Source organism: Cyprinodon tularosa, unplaced genomic scaffold, assembly GCF_016077235.1.
Source record: "Cyprinodon tularosa strain WSP-4 unplaced genomic scaffold, ASM1607723v1 ctg779, whole genome shotgun sequence".
NCBI lineage: Eukaryota > Metazoa > Chordata > Actinopteri > Cyprinodontiformes > Cyprinodontidae > Cyprinodon > Cyprinodon tularosa.
This window is the reverse complement of record NW_024039539.1, coordinates 193,408-217,175: the sequence shown is the minus strand read 5'-3', so window position 1 is coordinate 217,175 and position 23,768 is coordinate 193,408. Positions and strand designations below refer to the sequence as shown.

At 34.7% G+C, this 23,768-nt stretch overlaps 1 protein-coding gene across 2 annotated transcripts in view; it reads left to right on the top strand.

Moving 5' to 3' along the window:
* Positions 1-1,665: 1,665 nt before the first annotated feature.
* The window catches only part of ghrhrl (growth hormone releasing hormone receptor, like), a 38,908-nt gene continuing 16,805 nt past the window's right edge, over positions 1,666-23,768 (top strand). For both annotated transcript variants that reach the window (XR_005279444.1, XM_038270797.1), the window contains exons 1-5: positions 1,666-1,765; positions 16,774-16,879; positions 17,245-17,352; positions 22,196-22,287; positions 23,012-23,115. Coding sequence is in view for 1 of the 2 variants with exons in the window: in XM_038270797.1 (XP_038126725.1) it covers positions 1,712-1,765; positions 16,774-16,879; positions 17,245-17,352; positions 22,196-22,287; positions 23,012-23,115 (464 nt within the window). In the remaining variant the exon portion in view is untranslated. The remainder of the gene's footprint in view (positions 1,766-16,773; positions 16,880-17,244; positions 17,353-22,195; positions 22,288-23,011; positions 23,116-23,768) is intronic.

Below are 23,768 nucleotides of genomic sequence, written 5' to 3'. Positions count from 1 at the left end.
TGCCAGAACTTTTTACAAAAGGTGTACAGTACATCACTGCTGATCAGCACCTGTATGATCTTTACATTTTAAATGATTTGATGATCTACTGTAAGTGGCTTTAAAATTCATAACATCCTTTTCCTATTTGTCCACTTCAGCATCATCAAATGGCTGGTGGTAGCAGCTGTAAAAATTACATTTTTGACTTCATTTCTTTCTCATTAGCTCCTTTGGTATTATAAATTGACTCCTATTGATTTATTAGGTTTTGCCACTTTGCACACTTCAAAAAAAGTACTTTATGACATGATACTGTGTGTTACAAGACTGTAACTTCATCAAGGACCCCTTAAACCCCCATCATGGCGGCATCCAGTGCAGGTCCAGCAGATTTTGCAACAGTTTTCTTCTTCGCTGCTATTAGACTGTTGAACTGTTGAAACTAATCCAGACACAAATCAAGACACTGTAAACATAATTGCACTACATGGATCTTTTTTTTCCCAAATCCCTTTAAATAGAATTCAACTCAATGTTTCTACAACATTTTGCACCATAATGGAAATGTTCATATCACTGTTTTAAGCCACTCATTCACAGTCAAAAAGCTGTATGCATTGAAATTTCGTTTTATATGAACTCTGTGTATACAAAACAAAGTTTGTCTAAATCTAAGTTATGATATACCTTTTTTAGCTCTGGAGGGCTAAATGATAGGCCTCGAGTTTATTCTGATTAAAAAAAAGAAAACCGATCACATTCTTTTTAACCTTTTACATTTTTTCATTAAAAATATGTGATCAATTAAATATAGTTAGAAGGAAACATTCAACAAAGATTAGGTTTATGATCAATCTTTCTGATTAATATTGCATTCTGATATTTTAATGTGTTGTAGCATACTGTCTGGTAATGTTATCAGTCACTTGGCTCATAGTTATGCAAAGAAGTGTAGCTAGTAAGGGCACCCAACATGTTTGAAATAATTAATGGAACTAAATGCCAAGCGATGGGGAAGAAAACCACACTGAGGTGGAGGTTATCCTTCCAGCATTGCAGCTCCTGGTCATTCAACTAAATAGATGCAGTCCACAGACTGTGGGGAAAAAAACAAAACTTTTCAATAATTTGCAACTGAAGTTTATAAAGGTCAGTTATATATACATGTTAGATTAGTGTGTGTGTAATAAACAATGTAATAAATGCCCCCTTCTAGCTCCCCTCCCTGTAATGGCAATAAAATGTGGTTCTGCTATTCACCCAAGGTGCTGAACAAATGCATGCCACACTTTTCAGTTTTAAAACGGAATAAACAGAAACAAAAAGTATCTAATTCATTCCACTAATACTCTATTTGAATGGTTAAAAAAATTGAAATCTGTGTATAGAATGTATAGAACTTGGAAAGTTGTATTGTAATGGGAGTCTGGAGACACAACGTGGCTAGGTATGACATACTTCAAAATAAAATACTGCATTATGTTTATAGTGATTAACATATGATCCAATGCTGGTTACATAACACTAAGGCAGAAATAAAGGCGTTTTAAAGCTGACAGGGTGTTAAATTAGTCATCCGTCTACATAACGCCTCGAGCTTTGTGCTTGCTGCTTTTATTTTGAAAATAACCCAAATTTCACCTGAAGGGAGCGCAGCTCAGCTCAGCTCAGCATCCCATCCTGCTGGAGCGGCTTTCAGGAAAGCGCAGTGACAGAGGGAGCCGACAGGATGCTCCATCTCCACACCACAGGGATCTTTCTTTTTCTGTGTCTCACTCGAACGGTGAGTTTAATTGCAGATTTTTTTTATTATTTTTTTTTTTTTTATAGATCAGACTATTTGAAAGCAACTTTGTGTTCTTCTAAGCTGTTATTCTTATCTATATAGGATAAATAATGTCCTATTTACATGCAGGTTATGCTCTCATTCTAAGCATTCTAAGATAACGTGTCTCTGTCTTATTTGGTGCATACATATTACCCTTGTATAAGACATTACAAACATGGTTAAAATTCATTTACAGTTTTCCAAAACGTATTATAAAGATGAAACCTTCAAACAAGTTAAAAAATGCACATAAAATCAAAACCTCTCCTAGTTATTTTAACAGATGTGCATGCATTTTTTAGACTTCTATATCCTTCCCCCCCCACTATTTAAAACAGGATTTATTCATAGAAAGTTTTACTTGTAGAATGAGTGCTTTCTTAAGCTGCAGCCTCTAAGCTTGATATAAAGCCAACAAAACTGGAAGGTTAATTGAGGAATGAACCATCTTAACAACAGAAACCTCTTTATGGGGGCTCAGGTTTTTTCTTTGTGCGCCAGAGCCATATGTTTTATGACATATGGTCAAGATGCAGGCTTGCATGAAAAATCTAATAAGGACATTTTGAATCAGGTGTTGTCATCTCATGCTTCAGCTGTGAACCACATCAGCTTTACTGGTTTGATTTTTTTTTTCTTGCCTAGACTCATTGTTCTGTTGAAGAAAACCCGTCATAATCCCAAAGTTTTTGAGTTCAGTTTTTCTTAGTGTGTATTTTGACTCCTTCTTTTAAGTCTTTTTTCTTAAGGTTATGTTCCAGTATGTGACATCATATTTCTACTGTGCTCTAGTTGGTCCTCCAGCCTCAAGCATTGTATGTATGTCCTGGTGATGATTCTCAGTCATCCAGGTCATAGTATTTCCAAAAAAAAAAAAGGAAATTAAAAACAATCCACTGGACTTTGTTTCCAATTTTGAAGATGTTTCGCTTCCCATCCAGGAAGCTTTGCCTCTATGCAATTAGCTTGATTCTGCCCACCTGTGACACATTATTTTGTCCACATAGTGCTACTGTTTCTTTACTCCATTCTCTCCCATGTTTTTTAGTCTCATAGTATATTCGTGTTTTTGTCTAAAAGTGAGTCCATCCTCTCTGGTTCACCATACCTGATGTAATGAAATTATAACTAAAAGGCTTCTGCAGAACTTCACAATGACCTTACAGTAAAATGCAAGGTGAAGGTCAGCTGGGCTCATTTAGATTGATATAAGTTCTTAAACTGAATTAAGTTTTACAATTTTATTTTTGAAATATACTCAACAGCATAATCTGATCTTAATCTCTCTCCATAATTACATGGCATTGGAGGGAAATGGTGTGAATTGCTTAGATCAAAAAGGGAATCTGGACTTAATTCTATTTGCAATGTCTGTCTGTCTGTCTGTCTGTCTGTCTGTCTGTCTGTCTGTCTGTCTGTCTGTCTGTCTGTCTGTCTGTCTGTCTGTCTGTCTCTGTCTGATCTATCAAGACTGAAGGTATGAGGGTATAAATAGGTCATATAAGCAACTTCAGACTAAAAAAGACTGCAAGATGCTGAAAAGATGTCTCCACCCTGTTAAAATGAAACCATTAGACCTACAAAAGAGATTTTTTTCCCCCTCTGTTTATGTGGCATAGTCCTTGTCAAAGCTCTGATTTTTTTCCTTGAGATACTGGGTGGGTGTCTTGAAACAGACTGTAGATGCAGGGAACTCCTCAAACATCTGACAGCTGAAAGAGAAAAGTAGGGCAAACTTTGCTCAGGCTAAAGTTAAAGGCTGATTGGTGGCTTTAAGAAGCACCTCACTGAAGTCAGTTCAGCCAAAGACTGTAACACTTTGTTAGGGTGATATAATAGGGTGTCCTATGCTTTCCTCTGCTAGAAAACACATTTTTTGTTAATATGCATTTTGATTATTAATAAAACAAAGTTGATTTCTGTTGTTTTTTTTTTATTTTAAGTAATTTAGTGTTATAAATTGCTCTTTATTTTATGGAGAACATTATATGAAATGTTAATTTAACTTTTTCAAAAATGCTAATACAAAATTAAATTAAAACTCATATCTTCCAAGAGGAATACTATCCATTAGAAAGGTTATATCAGTTTTCACAGACATTTTTATACTACAACTCTCAGACAAATTCATCCAATCTGAGAAAAATCTAATACTTTTTCACCTATGTTTAGTTTATGGTGTAAGCATGCAAGCTCTTGAAATCCCCTAATGTATTGAATACCAATAAAAGTTAATAGGTTCTAAAAATATAATTTGTGATTAAAACAATCTTTACCAGTTTTATTAAATTCCAACCAGCTTGCTTCGTCTATTTAGCTGTAGAAGAAGCTCTGCAGGAAACAAACTTGCACACGTTTCAAACACACAGTTTGTCATATCACATCCATATGCCCCCACAAAAGCTTTGTATTATTATAGCAGCACCTTACTAATTTCTTGGCTGAATAGAAATGTGAGAAACAAACAAACTGGTTGAAGTGATGATCTGCTTGGCACAGAGATAATGAGAGCAGGGCACACGCTCATCACCAGGCACCTCTTCATTCTCTTTTACCGCTCAGAGGATTGCAGTGATCTGAAACACTTATTGCCAAAGAAGCAGAAATAAACAAAAGCAAAACCAGCACACTCTCTAATATCCCAGTTGTTTGGATATGATTAAAAGCGTTGCCCTTTGGCCAGTACCTGAGAGAAAAAAACAACAAAGGACAAAACAGTGGAGGGGATTATCGGTTTTAGCTGCGGGAGGGAAGAAAAACTTTATGACATCTGTCTTCATATGAGCTTAAGCTGGCACACTCCATGAGGAGACTATATAACCACAGATTAAAAAAATGACCCTTCTTTTGATATTCTCTTAGACTGAAAGGATGTTACGAAATAACTTTTAGTTCTAGAGTAGGTTACAGAATAAAGATTTTGGGGAGTTCTCCTCAAAGATGCTGTTTCCAGCTCATCTAACTCCTGCCAGCAGAGCAAAACAACTTATTCTCAACAAATGTCCTGATATTCCTGTGTGCACATAATCTGAACTTCAGTGAATGACCTTGTTTGTCCTCTCTTTCTGATTGAAAGAACATATTTTTTTATATTTGTGTGTGCAGGAGCGTAATAGTGCACCTGATTCGCTGTTGAAAATAGAAGGTAGCGTCTGGAAAGCGAGCCTAGAGCTTTTTGGGTTGTTATAGTGGATAATGGGTTTCACCTCACTGGGGATATATATTTTTTACTGCAGATCCGGCAGAGTGAAAGGGTCTTTGGCCTCATATTTAGTTTCAATGTTCATATCATACAGATTTACCGTACACAGAACCCACCCCATTTCTCCTTCCTCCAAACTCTGTTTCTGTCCTTCAAGTGCAACAAAGTGTCTACCTTCATCACATCACTCCCCTTAAATGGAGGAGAACAACGTGTGCCCTGAGAGCTTTGCAGCGATCCAGCCTCGCCTGACTTTATTCCTTAACCCCCCCAATATTCAGCATGGGTCTCATTTCCACTGATCTATTGTTGCACAAGATGTCATCACAGAGTTTCCTCACATGAAAACAACTCTAATCTGAACTGTAGAGGAACCATTTGTCTTTTTTCTTTCTTGCAGGTAGTTTGGATTGCATTTTGATTGCGCATATTTACCACCATGAGAGTGCAGGAAGTGGCACCTACAGCACAAACCAAGCTCAAATAAAAGATACAAACAGTATATATAGTGAGATAGAAACAGAAATATGTGTGTATAAAAGAATGTATAAAAAACAACTGGGAAAATACTTGTGATTTTCTGAATATAGGATTAGAGTTTCAGATTAAATTGTTTGGGAAAATCTGCATATCCCAAGTTAGATTGAAACAGCTTTTCCAACATTCTGGATGTCTAAAAATGAATTTCAGATCTCCGTAATACAATTGTTACAGGTCCTAATTTTTATTAATATGTAAATACACATGAATGAGCAAAAGTGACATCATTTTTACTAGTGAGAATTGCATTTCATATATAAATTAATACTTTTAAAGATAACTGAAATACATATATGGTCAAGTAAATATATTTCAAAAGAAGCCTGTTAAAATAAGTAAAGATTTGTATGTATCTGAGATGTAGTTCATACTTATACAAATTTGATTCCAAGGTACTTAAAGTTTAATTTCTACTGGTAGAAATGTAATTAGGGATATCTAAAATACACTTCTGACTAGGAGGATTGTATTTGTGACTAGGTAGAGCTTTATTGCTATCTATGATAGAAATGTGACTAGTCAGCCTGCCTATTTTATGTTAAAATTGAGCCTCATTTCTTTTTTTAATTTTCGAAAAGAAAATTGTTTTTAAGTATCTAAAACTGCATTTTGGATAGGCATCATTAAAATTTAGATATCTGAAATTTAAATTGAACTATTCATATATCAATAGTTGTTAATTATATTTTTACTGGCGAAATTTATTTTAGTTGTCAAGAATTTTATTTCTGGATTTCTAGAATATTATATTCATTTTTGATATCTGAAATAGTAATTATGACTAGCAGTAACCATATTATTGAAATCTGAAATTAGAGTTCATCCTCAACAGAATCTATTTTTTGATAGGAAGAATGTTATTTTAGATATATAGTTAAACAGGGGATTATTTACAAGATTACACATAGGCTGCCATGATTTATAAATCCTCTTCCGCTGTTGTGGATGTAATCAGTTTTAACACACACCACTCATCTCGTTATATCATGAGAAAAAAGCTTTCTAATAAGAAAATTATCATTTTGTTATCATGAGAAAATGGCTTTCATTATCTTTACATAATGAGAAAATTAACTCGTTTCTTGAGAAAACCACTGTTAAAAAGTTTTAGAGGGACCCAAACGCTCTGGGCATGCCATCTGTACCCTATGGGCTTCTTTGGTAAAAATGTATTGAAAGCTGTATAATGCAAACATTATACACAATCTCCAACAGACATGTTAATGAAGTTTTTAACTGTGCATTTTGTGGGGTTTTTATATAAATTTCTCATTTACTGTTATTATTTTATTACTTTTCTTTATTAATCCCTTGCTGGAATTTCTTTTTGCAATCCTTTTTACTGCGAATAGCAGCAACATAAATTTGTGTCTGTTTTAGAGCAACACCTCTAGTTGTTTTACACATTGTAGATATTGCTCTAACTGTAGATACAGACATGCTGAGGCAGGTCTTTATTTATTATAGCGATTAACTGAGTCAACAGACAACAGCTTTACTTGGATGATCTGTTTTCTTACAGTATCTTTGCCATTTACAGGAGTAGAATAGGTGAGGAAAGGAGTCACATTTCTAATTATTTTTGCAAACATAAACTCATTTAGTAGATTTCTCGGTACTCTTATTAACAAAGAAAAAAAAACCACAAATAGTAAAAATGCCTTAAGGCTTGCTTTTGATAACAGCTAATTCTGAAAATGTATTCAGTTTAAAGATGACATTTTTTTAAAACTATTGGTGTAATTATGTTACTGCAACAAGAGGTTAGTTTCTTATGTCTTTTGAGATTTTTGTTGATTAGCTAGGGAGTTTTTTTATTTAAATTGATGAATGGAACGGTCAGGAATTTACACAGATACCATCTAAAAAGCAGATTTTTATTTACTGGGTTATAAAACAGATCAGATTATATTTGATAAACGAAAAATTTATTTAAATTTTCATAAACAGTTCCACGCATATTTTATGAGACCTAGTAGCATATAAACATAACAAAACAATTTAAGGTCAGATTGTATTTCAAGAAACAACTAAAAATAAGTCATTAAATAATTTTTTTTTGTACATGACTAAAGGGATACATGCCCGTTGAGGTAGTTTAAAGTGTATCTTTCATACAAAACTAAAGGGATAAAGGGGATAAACTAAAGGGATAAACGTGTATTGACTATGGGTATGCTGATCTGACAGAACAACAGCTAATTTTTGCCTTAGGATGCAGCTCACAGTGATGAGTATTAGAGCCATCACCGTCTGACAAATCCGCCTGGAGATTGAGAAACAATCCAACAGCTAGGGAATCTGAGCTGAAGTGAGATTGTAAATGTCACTATAATCCAATTCTAGCAGAAATATAGATGTCAAAGTCCCTGACGCTACATTTGTAAAAATGAAGCAGTGAGCTATATAAGCAAACACACCATTCAGCAGAAAATGTGTGGTCTACAATCTACCACATGTCTCTAAATTGCTTTCCGTTGTCTGTGCAGGAAGCAGAATAAACGTTAGCTATCCTTTGCTTGCCTTTGAACTGGAATAGCAGAAACAGCTGGGTAATTTGGACAACCACACCTCTCATTATATTGTTAGTGTTGCATTAGGAGGAGAGCATTGGCAGGGTTTCCAACATTTCCATTCATCAGTGGAAAAGGAGGACGCTCTGCTTGTGAGGAGATCGTTGCATATTTGTTCCCAATTTGAGGAAATGAGCACAGCATTTCTGCCAGCAGGAGTGTGTGCAGTTTCAACAAGCTTTCTTAAAAGTGTTGGTTACTTATGAAAAGGTATTGAACAGATGTTGGTAAAGACTTGTGAGAGACATTTTGTGACATATGAACATACCAATTTAATACGTTTTTTATTTTACTATTAGCTTTTCGTAATAGTAAAAATATTTTGCAAAAATATGGAAAGTAAAGGATGTAGTTTTATTTGACCCCTTCATTCTGGAACTTGTAAATAGAAGCAGAGGTAGCCTGTCATATTTAGAATTCATCTAAGAGTGGCGAGAAAAAAGTTATAACTAACAGTTATCCTAACTGTGGAAACAACTTCTTAGCTGTGAAACATGGTGGTGGCAGCATTGGGAAATGGGCAGGCTTTTCCTTTGGTGCTCAGGAAAGCTTGTCAGAGTTGATGGGGAGATGGATGGAGGCAAACACAATACAAAACTGGAGGAAAACCTGGTAGAGTCTGCCAAAGACTAAAATGATAAGACTTTAACTTAAAAAAAACAATACTAGGCATCAACAATACTTGTCAACAATACTAGGCATTTGATTATGCTTTTATTATAACTATATCACTCCATAAAGTTAGAACCCCTTAAATCTTGCGTATTTACCCTTCATCACATGATGTACTACAACGGTTATATTACATAGTGTAATCTCCTGGCTAAGCAGGACATTGTGTCTGCATATGTCATACATCACATTACGTTATGCTGTTACAATACAGTGTAAAACTGTGAAAATAGGCTCCAAGAGAGGTGAGAGTAGAAAAGGTCACACAAACAGATCAGAACAGAGGCAGGCAGGCTCAGAAGTCCAAAAGTGTCAGGATTTGGTTGTGGTTTGAGGACCCAAATGCAGAGGCAGGGAGGCAGAGGTGGGTTTCTTGTGGATTTAATAAAAGGTAAACAGACAGTTGAGGCAGGAATCCATATATCCAAAAATCTAACATGAAAAAAGTCAAACAAACCAAAACCATGGAGACATCAGGGGGATACAATCTCGACAAGGAAAACACAGTGAGACGGAGTTGGAGGAAGTTTGATGAGGAACCAGCACTGAGGAACAACAGAAGGAGTTATGGGAGACTGAACTAATGAGCAGATTGGGTGCAGGTGTGAACAGAGCAGACTGGAAAGGAGCTTTGTAAAAAGGAGAACACAAGAGGGCAGCACAGGGCAACAAATAAAAAACTGAAAACTGAAATATAACCAGAAAACACAACAAAATAAGAATAAACCAATACAACTAAAAAACATGCAGCAAAGTAAAACTGAATACTCAAAAGAAATCATAACAGAACCAAGACTGTGACAAAAGGTAGAAAGGGTTAAGATCAGGCAATCAGAAACAATAATATCCGCTACAAGACTCTCATCAAGGGCTCAAATAATCTGGCACAGATGGAAGAAGGGAGGTTAAATACAGACTGGAGTAGGTGAAACAGAAGAGTGGTAATGAGAAACTGGGCGGAGCTAGGCAGGTGAATGAATGAGCAATAGAGCCAGTCATCAGCGCCAATATCATGACACTTTATGCCGTCCGCATAGGTTTTACAATTATTTGGATAGGTATGCTTGAGTAGAAACACATCTGATATATAAAAGACAGTGAGCCCTGAGGAGCAGGATGAGAATCCTTGACCTAAAACCAATTTTAGAGCAGAGGATAAGATTAAAATCTCATCACTTATCAATTTTTTTTTGTTTTGTTTTGTTGTTCTTTTGTTTGAATTTTGCATGTCAGTATTGAAAAGATCAGGAAATTCTGATTTTTTTTTTCATAATCATGTTAATTTTTAACTCACGATCATGTTTATTTTCTCGTCACCACTGTTACAGCATTTCTGTAATGAATTCAAATTCCTAAATTTCTTTTACAATGTCAAACCTCCTTCAGTTCAAAAGCAATGGATATACTCAACATATGATGCAGTTAAAAGCCAATTAAATGTCTTCTGGTGGCTTTGTGCAGGGTCAGATATTATTGCTTCTAACAAAGACATTATTTGATCTTTTTATCAAAACATCGATAGCTCCCATCAGCTCGTCCTATGGGACAGAATAAAGAGAGATGGTGACAATCCTGCAGAGAAAGCCTTTGAGCAGCAATTCAGCCTCAGAAGCATTGCTTCATTAAGTGTTTGTTAGAAACATGTCACACAGATGCATCCTTTTTTTTTCTCTCCAGGCTTTTCAAACTAAGATAAAAATGACCTAAAAAAAAAAAAAGATGTCAGAGTAACACAGAGATAGCTCTATTGGTGCTCTGTCTGATTTCCTGCTGAAATTAATTGGATGCAAATCTATTTCAAACCAAAGGAACAACTGAAACCATAGCCTCAAATTTACACAGCATGGAAACAACAAAATGCAACATAGTCCCAGTGTAAAGCAACTTAGGAAATGGATGGACATGATGATGATGATGAAGAGGTTATGTTTCTCTTATTTACATGCTGCCTATGTTAATTGTATTACTCTGAGCCTTTTGTTCACACAAACGGAACAGCCATACCATAGAGGATTTTGCTTAAATCTCTATCATTTATTCCCAATTGCTGTATACCAAATGCTAACATTGGGGTTTTGAATTATATTTACATACATCTGTTTCTATTTCCATTTAAAAAGATGGCGAAACAACAAACCTTGCAAATGGATTTAGGTTCCCATATTATCTGAAAACCACATAAACATGTTGAAACATGTTTAAATTGGGGATATAAAAAAAAAATCACCAAACTTAAGAGGAAGAGAAAAGGATTATATGGAGTCTATTTATCAGGCGTCCCAGTGTCGCAGTATCCTGTCATATTGAACAAAAGGAGATCCAGCTGTCTGTTCTGACCTTTAGAGAGAGACCACTTAAGTTCACTGGCAGCATAAATAATACAAAAAAAAAAATATTTCTCTTGTTATCTATTGTTGTACAGCGTCTCCAGGCCTGCTCCACTCGTTGTTAGATGGCGCTAACATCTAATGATGTTATTACTTAGTTTTGCATGTTTCAAAGGAACCTAAAACACAAAACAGAAGGAAATACATTAACAAATTTGTAATGATCTTTCTCTCATTGACTTTTATGCATCTAATGTAATAAAAGCTCTTCAATACCAATCACTGAGTACTGGCCAATGTTCACTAATATCTCTGCAGACTCCACAAATCCCGGACACATTCATTTATTAGACTTTATTTTATGGTCGGCTCTACAGAGCAATATCTTCAAAAACAAAAAACAGCTGCTATAGAATCAGTTTTCAACTGCTGTCTGTAATGCTAATGTAATATTTAGCCGATCAAACTAGGCACCAAGGCTTCAGATACTAAATCTGGGGACAAAAAAGACCCTAAGCATTGTTAAAGGTCAAAGAAGGATTTTAACACCAAGGAGAAAGAAGGAACATTGCTCCTGATATGGTCATCAAAAAAGTTAACCATATCTTCTCCTTATCTGTTGCTACTTTTTTTTTCTATCATTCAGTACCGATACTCATGTTTGATGTCTTGCATGTGAGCCTGTGAAACTGAAGTAACATCAGTTGATTGTGTGCAAACACTTGCTTAATTTGATTCAGAATTTTGAGCTTTGTAATGTTTCCAGCTTTGCCATATTGGAACTAGCAGGTTTTTGTTTTTGACAAGCACGTGAAGATAAATGGTTACTGAGATCTGATTAAGCCAATCTATATACCACCTTCATTTCAGTTAAAATAAAATCAATGTAGTTCAAACATATCCTTCTGAGAAGATAAGGAAGATTAAAAAAGGATGAATGGCCTGGTATTGAGCTACAGGTGACAAAGTCAGCCACATCTGTTGGTCTAGAATGACTAATAAAGACATTTCTAATGCTGTGGGACTCCAGAAAGCCAAATTAGATTAATCATAAATCAACAATAAGGGATACTTTGCTAAAATGCTATCCACAGGAGAGATGAGAGATGCAAATAAACCTGCTCTAGACCAAAAAAAGTACAATTTTCGAAGATGATGCCAGAGAACATATTGGCGATCCCACAGACCTTCGTTAAAATATTTTATGGACTAACTAAACAAAGGTTTGTGTCTCATTGCATCTAACATAAATTTAATGCACCATTTCAGAAAAAATGATCATGTAGTAAAAGATTTTTTTTTGGTACTTTGTTATGGGGCTACTTTGCTGCCTTAGGGTCCTGGTAGCACAACTTGTGTTAATCATGAATTTTGCTCTCGATAATTAAATGCCAAAGGAGGATGCCCATCTATTAGTTGGTGACCTTAAGTTCAATCTTATTTAGCTTATGCAACAGAACTTTAGAGTGACCTAATCAAGAGACTTATCTGGACATATTCATTTGAGATCATGAGACTCAAAGCATCCATACAGGAAAAACTCCTTAGCAACTCCTACCCAGTTAATGCAACCACTTAATGAACCCACAATTGTTTTATAAGTAATGGGATTGATATATTAGAGTCTGGTTGGTTATGATAGTTTTTTTTTTTTATTAATAATGAAATTATATTTTATCATTCATATACTTACTGAGCTTGTTCTTACTAACACTTTATTACAATCTATCCATTTATAGACTGAGAAAAAAGCAAACACTGAATATACCTTCTATTAAAACTTTGGACTTTTTTTTCCCACTTTCATTAACTCAATATTTCAGAAGCAAGATGATGCATTTTTTATTTAAGTCAAAGATATTTTGGAGCAGGAGCCAGATGGTTTGTGCCGCTGTCTTTACACCTTGGATTCATTTTTTATGTACAGTCCATTCTAATAAGAGGAGACAGCAGGCTGACCATTAAGGTACATTTATATTTATAACTTCAGCACCACCAAGTGTTATATCTTGTTACCTGAAACATTTTCATTTTCATGCCCAAAATACCTAAGTTGGCATACCATCATACTATGTAGTTTCTTTCATGCAATGAAAGTGTTACAGATTTATCTGTGTGTGAGTAAACTGTAAAGTAATGTTTAAAGCTTTATCATAATTTATAATAAAATGCATGCACCCTTAACAGTAAATAGGATATATGACTTGGTGATCTGGATCTTTTCCTAAAATCGTTTATCAAGGTTCCTAGAAGTGAACACAAAATAGATTGTGGAAAAAATATATGTATTTCTAGGCCTTTTAAAAGTTCTGTCCGCCCATCTGCCTATCCAGCTGTCTGTTATAACCTGAGATTTCTAAATGTCCATATTAGCAGGCTCATCGCTCTAAAAATATCTGTAATAAATTCACATTAAAACTTTTGTATTTTTATTCAAAAAAATGATGCAGAAAAATGTTGTACAGTGATCCCACTACTCTAGATTCTTTTTATACCATCTAATTTGCTAATTGAAAGACCAGTTGTTTCTCATTTACCATTTAGAAAAGCAAACAATCTGAAGGACCTGTGAGCAGCATCAAATAGACTTTAAACTGTGTTGTTTAAAGCTAAGATAATCATGTGTGTCCTTTGGGACAAACTGGTTTAATGAATCATAGCACCCCCCTGCTGTGCTCTACAGTGAAAAATTATTGTGCTTAATGTCACTGACGGAAATAGGTGAGTATTACCAAAAGGGTAATGTTTCAGAGGGAGAGCAAAATGAGTCACTGCCCTTTCAGGGAGGAAACACTCTTCTTTTTCCACATGGAAGGCTTGTTGATCGCTTTAATAACTTAAGTATTGCCACCTGCTTTTGTTGAGTGAAAAAAATAAAAAAATAAAAACATAAATATTTATTTTTTATTAATAAAATGTTGAGAAATGTATATTGATGCCCTGAGTTGTTTCTTTGTCTTTATGAAATACATTGATTTAATTGCGTCAAACAACAGAACTTACAATTTTTTTCATTCATTTAATCTAAATATATAATCAGAAATGTGTTTTCTAGATAAAGGAAATCTTAGGTCACCATGCCTTAAAATTACGGTGGCCTAGAGGTGTCAACTCTAATCTTGTAGCAATCTACTTTTTAATCAATTCTGTTTAATTATATGTTGACATTTCACAGCACATCGTATAAAGGCAATTTAAAGAGTCAATTCAATCAAAAGATACCAAGAGAGATTGGATACAATCATCTTTTTGTAAGGGAACTTACATATGCGGTTACTGCTGACCGCATAGCATCCCTCAAAAGTTACATTTGCGCAGTGTCTTTCTGCATGTAAATTTATAGACATCTGTATCCACAGTGGAACGTTATGCTAGAGGTCCTGTAATGACATTTCAGTGTTTGGAAAACTTTCTTTCAGCATGTTACGGACCACTTTAGGGTCAAATTGGTGGAACGGCAATTACCTGCTGCAGTTGTTTTGATTGTCCTCTGATGTACACTGTTATCTAGACAGTCTAAAAGAAAACTGAAAGCTGTTGAAATCACTGCCCAGATAACCTTATAACCTTTTACTCTTCTCTTTGATAACCAAAGCTCTACCCATAGTTTTCAGTCTCACCATCAACAGTGAGAATCTAAACGTTTGAGGTTTAACCAGGGCAAAACTGCTTATTAAAGATGTTCACATTACGTCTGTCTAATGTGAAAAAACATGAGCTCTTTTTTAGTAAGGCATGGCAAGGTTATTTATACAGCATATTTCAGTTGCACAATTAAAAGTGCTGTACTGCGTATGAAAAAAAAAAAAATTGCACTGCGGTGGCATAAAGATTATACAAATATTTAGAGGATATAAACATAAAATTTAAATTAGATGAATGTATTAAAAAGATAAGATAATTTATAGAAAAATGGAAGGAGTGATTGGCCTGAAAAAGTAGTTACTGTATCTTTAGATAGCAAAGTCAATGGTCACTATCTTTAGATAGCAAAGTCAATAAACTTTTTCATTCTCGATTTTAAGAAATTTAGGTTTTCAGGTTTTATTTAGTCTATTCAAGATTAATTGACCATAAGAACTAAATGCTTCTTCTCCATGTTTGGTTCTGTATATGTAGAGTAGATTAAAGTCAGAAGACCTAAGAGGTCTGGGTTTTTTATTTTGTACTTAGCTTATGACTTCTGATTTTTAAATCAGATAATCAATTTTGGTTTCAAATTGTTTTTCGGTATTTAGTTGTATTTTTTGAAACTGCTTAGTTTCAGTTTAGTTTAAATTAGTTTAGTTATAGTGTACTGTACAATGTGTTTCTCATACTGAGGGCAATACTAAAATAAAACTAAATAAAACTCTATAATTGTTAAGACTAAGCACATAAAATCTTAAAATTCAGTTGGTTTTAATTAGTTTTGTAAACATGTATTACAGTTTCAGTTAGTTTTTTTTTTTGGATGTTCTAGTCTTTATTGTTGTTTTAGTCAGCAAAAAAGTTCATTATTTTGTTAGTTTATTTAACAAGACAGCAAGCCTGTAATGTATTTTAGACCTAAGCCAGTTAGTGATTTATTGATGAGCGGAAGTATTTTAAAATCTATGCTATGAGGTTGTATGAGATTCAACTGTAGCTGTCTGTTTAACTTATAAGGTTTTGAAGTCAATATACAGTAAATATACTGCAAATTCGAAATTCTACTAAAGATGAACATATAAATTTGTTTTTCAAGGTCTTGCTGAGATGTTAGTAATTTAATCCTGCAGATTTTCGTTAAGTGATAGAAGGCGGATTTTGTCCTAATGTTCCTCTAAAGGTGCAGAGTCCATCATTATATCCAGATTTCAAGCCTGATTTAAGTTGTGTTTGGCTCTATTAACTTAATAGTGAGCTAATTTTTTAACACTCTTTCTTTGGTTCAAAATTATTCCACATTGTTTTCTTCTATGCATTCTCCAAGCACTTAAATTGATTCATGATCACCTGGTGACAATGTAATGCACAGCTGTGCATCATCTGCATACTTATTGTTGCTTATGTTACTGTTTATTAGGATCTGAGTTAGGAGAAAGATGTAGATATTGAATAGGAGGGGCCCTAAGAATGACCCTTGAGGAACACCAAATGGGATTTTTGTGGTCTCTAATGTAAAGATTCTTACTGACACAAAAAGTCCCTGTCCTTCAAGTAACCGGTCAAGAGCTACACCTGAAAGGCTGACTCAGTTTTCCAGATGTTCAAATAAAACGGAGTGGTCGACAGTGTCACTAAGGTCTGATAATAACACCACAGCAGTTCTTTCACTGTCTACATTTATGCTAAAGTCATTGAATGCCATGATAAGGACATTGAAGTGGCTGGTCATTGTTAGTAAGATGTTTAACTGTTAACAAGCAGCTTTTTTAACAATCTTACTGATGGAGATGTTTGCGATAGTAGGAATATATGTGTCGGTACATATTATGTTGCTCACCAGAGCCTTTCAGGATTGCATTTTGCTAATGGTTTTATCTTATTAATCGAATTAGTCCGCATTGATGTTGAATATTCATTCGTACAAATATGTATATATAATATATAAGGCTTCATATGATGTCCTAATAATATTTTTAATTATGTATATGCATATGTTTTCGCTTCCTACCCCTTTTCCAGGCTGTCTCTCTTCTGCACCATGAGTGTGAATTCTTCCTTCAGCTGGAGAAGGAGAAGCACCTCTGCCAACAGTTCAATACCGAGGAGGAAAATAGAGGCACCAAAGGTGTATTTTCACTTTTCTAAACAAGAAGGCTTTAGCAGCTCATGAATTGAAAAGTTGCTGTGTGTGATATGAAGTATACAGCAGGTGGTCGCTGGTCACATTGAAATGGAAGAACTCCTTCACAGAGAACCATGAGCTCTCTGGGCAGATGATTTATAGTATGGGAAAAACATCAACAGAAAAATAAGCTCAGTGATCTATCACTGCATGTATAGAATAAAACTTTGGGTATACATTTAAAATTACATGGAATGTCAGGGTTCTTCTTTTTAATGGTCTAAAGATGGTTTAGATAATGCTGCATGGATAAAATGCCCACACCGTGCATATGAGTAACTTTCTTCCCTGAAATCCCCTTCTGAAAGGTTGTCGGCCATTATGGGATGAAATCTTCTGCTGGCCTCAAGCTGCCACTGGGGAAACTTTGCAGAGAGATTGTCCTGCAATCTTTTCATTTTCCAGCAACAAAACAGGTAGGTTATTGTGATTTGTCTTTTTCATACAGAAAAACTAAAATCATTACCTATTTATATGCTGATGAAGGTTCTCAGTCATCCAGGTCATAGTCATTCCGTAGAAATTCAAAAAATATCCACTGGACTTGGTTTTCAAGATTCAAGATTTCAAATCCTGAAAACCAAGTCCAGTGGATATTTTTTGAATTTCTACGGAATTGCCTATTTATCTACTTGTTTGGGTGTCTAAGGCTTCCTCACCTTGTGATTGGTGGTTGCAAGGTATCAATGGTTTGCTCTCAAATTACTTTTCAAATCTAATAACAAGTGAAAAAACACAATAAAGAAGCAAAAGATCTAGTGGAGAACTTGGTAAGTAAAAGTAAGAAAACTTAGTAAGAGTTGCTATTTAGAAAACTGGTGATTCTCTGATTACTTTTTGCTTCAGGCACATGCCTTATTTATGTCATTTCTGATGTAAATGTTTAAGACAGAATGAGGTTGCTTTGCCTTCACTTGCAGCTGGTCCAATGGGAGGTTTCCGTCACTTTTCCAGCTGTTCAGATGTTTAGGTATATTTTCTAAATATTTTCTACTAAATAAACTGTGTAGGTATGTTCAAACAATTTGGATTTCCTTCCACAAGCATCTCACAACAGTTGCCATAGTTTTAACCCTATCCTCCTGACAGAATGTAACAGAGTAAGCCTCCTTGCTGTATATTCTAAGAATTTTAGATCAAGGATTTGTAATGGGTGTTGCAACTACTTAAAAACTTTGCTGTTCATATGTATTTTTTGTAAATGACTTAGCAGTACTGTATATGCAGGGTCATTGTTTGGAAGACCCACTTGTGCACACATTTTTAGTAAGTGATGTGTTTCTTCTAAATTGCTACACATTTTTTCCTCTTGATGTCATGTATTTAATGAAGCACTTGAGTTCCTCCAGTAGTAAAACACCCACACAGCATGATGCTGCCACACCTTTACTTTACAATCAACCCAGTCTTAATGGAAAATGTGTAACACACATTGGTCCACAGGGAAAAGTGTGTCTTTAATAATTCTCTCAATCCCACTTGTTATTTGACACTGTAGGAGCCATTTACCTTATTTTCTGTATTTATCTCTACCAGGGGGTGCATTTCCTTTTGCTCTTTGATTATGTTAGAAGGGGGATGGGTTTATTTAAGGTCAAGTGTCATTCTCTTCAAGTGTTGCTACATGAAAAAAGGAAAAAGTTTTCTACTGAGCCTAGTTAGATGTTATGTTGGTTTATTTTGTATTAAATGGAAATAGAAAGACAATGGACAAAAGAAAATAAATGTACTTAGGCATAACTCCAAAGAAGATCTGCATATTCTTGATAGAACACATGTTAGGCCAGAACCTACCAAGAGAGAAAGCAACCAGTAGCCTAAAATATAACATTTTAGCTTCTACAGACACATTAACTTATATTAGCTTTCCACCAGGCCATGTAAATATCAGCAAGAAAAACAAAATTGTCAACCATTCCTCGGCTTTATGTGAAAGATAAAACATGTTGAAAAAAGTATCGACATACACACCTTAATTACATTTTTAGATAGAGGTTTGCACTGTGTTTTCATATTTGTCCATGGAATGCAGATTATATTTTAAATGTTTTTTTATGGTTTTATTTCTTTATTCCTTTTATTTTCTCCTCAAAAAGATTAGATGAGATGTGTTATCTAAACTATAAATACCACAGGTTTTCCATTGTGAACCAGCTTGGGAAATTACATGTTTTTCATTGAGACCCAGTTGTTACGTTGGGGATGATGTTCTGTTGTATGTACGTTTTCTCAATTTTTATCCAAATGTAACCAAGGTCTTTAAGGTCAAACATTTGATTTTGAGTTTCATTAAACCATTAGACATGTGTCAAAAAAGTAAGGAGATTGCTAGATGGGATTTTCAAAATGATGATCTGGCTTTTTATCTTCTTTAGATTGATGGCCTTTAACATATTGTCCAAGGAAAAGGGATGTGACATCTGGACTTTACTATACCGTTAAAAACTGTATGAATAACTGTATGAGCTACATGAATAAAATAAAAACTGTCTCTCTGTTCACTATTATAAAGCACTTAGAAATAAATATAATCATTTGTGCTGATCTTGAGAAGCAGCATACTTAAATAAATGTCTTTAAATGTGTTGGATGGTATGCTCAGAAGTATTATTGATGGCCTAATAAAATGTGTCTTTCATAGTAAAAGAAGAAAGTGTCAGAGCTTTCAGAAACACATAAAGAATGCCTGATTCACCTCCTGGGAAGAAGGTATATTATCAAAAATCAATTGGAAAGCCGACTTCCAACAATGAAAGAGTGTGTCATGGTCATATAGAGTCAGAAAGATCCAAGCACCACAGCTCAGGCAAAGGCCTTATAGCTCAAACTCAAGGGGTCCTTGACAGGGGCATTGCAGGCTTTATAATTACAAATACGAACAATGTTGATGGGAGGGCACAAAACAAGGCACAAAACAAGGGAATGGAAATCCTGAAAATTGAATGACTATGAGAACTACAGTGAATCTGAAACTAGCAAATTCTAGCCGAGAAATCACAGCAAAGAAAAAGTTAACTTTTCAAAAGAATTAGTACCTCTTTCAGAACAAGAAACTTAGGTCTGTTAAATTGGGTTCCTAACTATGTTACAAGATGCTTCAGAGAACCTGTCATTTAACCAGACACAGTGTTGTGTTTAAAAGGTTTATTGAATGTTGGTGACAAGTCTAACAGGCTGGTATTAGGCTGAAAAGGAAGAAGATTGCAGAACATGATGGAGATTGGCTGATAAGGCTGGTTTGAGTAGGCTGAACATGCTGGTAAAATATTTAACAGGCTTATTGGAGGCTTGAGAAAACAGATGAAAGATTAACAGTTTAGTAACAGACTTTGATAATGCAGATTTGACTGGCTGAAAATGCTAGTAGAAGGCTTGAACAAGCTGGTGACAGGCAGAGGCTGTCCAGGTCATGACCAGAGTTAGAGGCTGTTGAGAATCCAGTGAAGACAAAGTGCGCACAGGAACACAGAAGACAAGCGGTGAACACAAGCACTTGAACAAACCTTAGACTAAGGCAACTTTTATTGTCATCTTGCATACACAGAGCTTATACAAAACGAAATTTTGTTTTCATGACATTTCCATTTCCTAAAGTGCAGCAGTGATCAAATGTAAACAGTGTGGGAGAAAAAAAACATGGTGCAAAAAATGCATTGAGATGGAAGTTCCAAGCATTAAATAAATATAAGGTGCAATTATGCAATTATTATCTCTTTTACTAACAACACCAAACCAAACACTCCTTGGTTGCATACAAACAGGAAGACAATCTGGCAGAGACAGACAGAGAGACAGCTATCAATAGTTATGATAACAGAAGGGAGGAATGATAAAAACTGCACATCTGCTATCTCTGATAGCCAGCCCAAAAAATAACCAGAGTCAGGCTGCATGTAAATATTATAGATAAAAGTAAATAAGTGCAAAATTTGAAGTGGAGAAAAAAAAAAAAAAAAAATATATATATATATATATATATATATATATATATATATATATATATATATATATATATATATATATATATATATATATATATATATATATATATATATATATATATAAAATCTTTTTTTTGATTTATTACAATTTTAAAGGTGAGATGTGCTTGTGTGTTATGCACCTGACCTAGTCCTAGAATTGCAATTAGCAGAAATTGAAGCTTTAGTAGCTCAAAGTCATTCTGTATTAGTAGTTCAAGCATCTTTGCTTTAAATCAGAAAATGTGTGTAGAACATTCTTGGAACAGGCACAGAACTTGTGGCAATACTGCATTCCACTAACTCTACTCAGTTAAAATATCAATCTCAACTTGACTATATCATAGTTAAAAGTAGGTTATCTGTAGATTTTAACTTTTTTCTTTTACTTAATTTGAACTTAAGGGCCAGACTCACTAAAATAATACTGAAATGGATTCTATCTACCTCAGTATGCAATATTTGTGAAAACTAAGGTGAAATTTGGCTGAATAATCCTTAACAGTAACTCAAAAATATTGCACCTATTTCAGCAAAAATTACGAAACTAAGCAACAGGATTGAAGAAAAAGGTAACAGAATGTAGGAAAATAAATATTTGAATATTATATATTTATATATATTGTGTACTAATCTGCTTTTTTTTTGCATCTTGGAATTAGGGTACAATTTGCACCTTTTATGAGCAACTAAATTACATGTAAAAAATGCCTTTTTTACCATTTTATTTCCTGCTCCTAAGATTCAACTCTTTCTGGATTTTAGTTCTTTAGTTTCCTAAGTGATGTTGGCACCCACAAAGTCTTCATATAAAACACATTTGATGTCAAACATTTGTGCTACATTAATGCTGGTTTTTCATTGCAAAAGCTTTTATTTATCCTGCTGTCACTTTTAAGTTATTAACAAAGGTTTGCAAGTCAATATGTCAACCAGCCCCCTCGTATTACCTAAATTAAACTAAATTGATGCCAATCAACTCATTTAACAGAGGCTTTGGCATGAGGACAGAACTCTAAGATCTCTAAGATTGAGTGGGCTCTGCCCACATTAAATTCACTATTAATGCAGCCATTGTGGGAACATTTTAATCAATATGTCTATACGGCTTTATTGAATTGACTCTGTAAAGTGCCTTGAGATGAGGTGTTATGGATGAAAGCTTTAAAAAATAATACTGAGTTGAATCGAAATTAATAAAATTTTATTGTGATTCTAAACAAATACTATCCTCTCATTGATACAGATGACTCCTTAATCTCTTAATGTTCATTTCCAGGGTTGGTGAGCAGGAACTGCACAAGTCAAGGCTGGTCACAGCCTTTCCCCCCGTACCAAGTCGCTTGCTACGAGGATGTTGACATTCCTGAGGTAAGGGTTGTTGAAGCATGACCGCTTAGGAGGTTAAACGTAGGAATGAGGCTCCTCAAGATTAAGAGCGCACAGGTCAGGGAGAATATTGGAAACAGCTGGGAAAAGCAGCAGGATGATTTGTACTCACTTATTCAGTGTAGATAGGGAAGGAAGCTCAAAAGAAGCAGAAGGACAAGCTGAAGGGTAAACCTGCAGCAGAATCACCATGCCAGACAAGCAAATTACTGAGAAACGACTCCGTGATTCAGGAGCTTTAATAATTGAAATTAAAAGCATATTAACCAAATGTTAAGAAGGATTTCTGGAGCAGAAAAGAAAACCTTTTCTACTGTAAGAATGAAAATATATTTGAAGAGCAGAATGATAGGTCACTTAGTGCTAAATAGCTGAAATTATCTTAGTTCAGAGAAAAGAAGGGAATGGTACTTAATAATGATGTTGCTTTTGGAAGACATTAAGTCTGCCATGAGGTAGCGCACTTTTTGTTTTGATGTAAAAAGGCTTGTAAATGTTCTAAAAGCTGCTTTGATAGGACCTTCCCTGCATTTGTTTCGCTGGCATCTCTAAAGTACAGCTGGGTCTCAACTTTTCTAGTAATTCTGTCTTATTTTGAGACATTACTCTTTCCTTATTTGTTTTAAAACCCCTGCAGCTTTGATATTTTAATGTAATCTCCTTTCACACCTTCTCTCACAATCCTTTTTTCTTGTTTTGCTTTTAGATGGAGGAGTTATATTTTGCCACTGTGAAGCTGATATACACCATTGGTTACAGCGTCTCTCTGGGGGTTCTGGCTGTTGCTGTGCTTATCCTGCTGGTCTTCAGGTATAAACTTGATATCTAAAGACATTTGTGGTTTCCCAGAACCACAGAAATGTTTTTTTTTTACCCAGCTGAGTTTGGTATTAAGTGTAACTTAGTAAATGTAGGTCAATGCACCACACAGAGCTGTGCTCATAGTTGCTGTTTTTAGATGATTCTAATAATGGTGTTTATATTCGCTGTTGATTCAATTAGAACTTAGTGTTCAGGTTTTATAATGCTTTTTATTGCATTTTAGAGACCAGTTTTGATTTTTAAATGAGTCTCTGAACACCTGCTGTTTAAAAAAATGTTTATTTACACTTGAAATATAAATTTGTGTGCAGGGGGAAAAAAAAGAAAAATGATCTGTACAGATACACTGTCTTTCAACAATTTCTTAATTGGCACCAAGCTGCCTCCCTGGCTGCAGAAAACTGATCCAATTAAAAGAGTTACTCTCAGCTGCAGCTGAAGCTCCAGTCCATGAATTAAATCACTTTGCAAAACCCTGTTTGACCACCTTTCCTTACAGCTTCATTTAGTTTCCGCTTTTGTTCCAAGTTGATTTAATTACCAATCAATATAAAGGATACTATAAAAGTCCTCTGCTGTTATTGAGGCCGAACCACATAATATTCTCTAGATTATTACAAATAAGTTAATTCAATCAGATT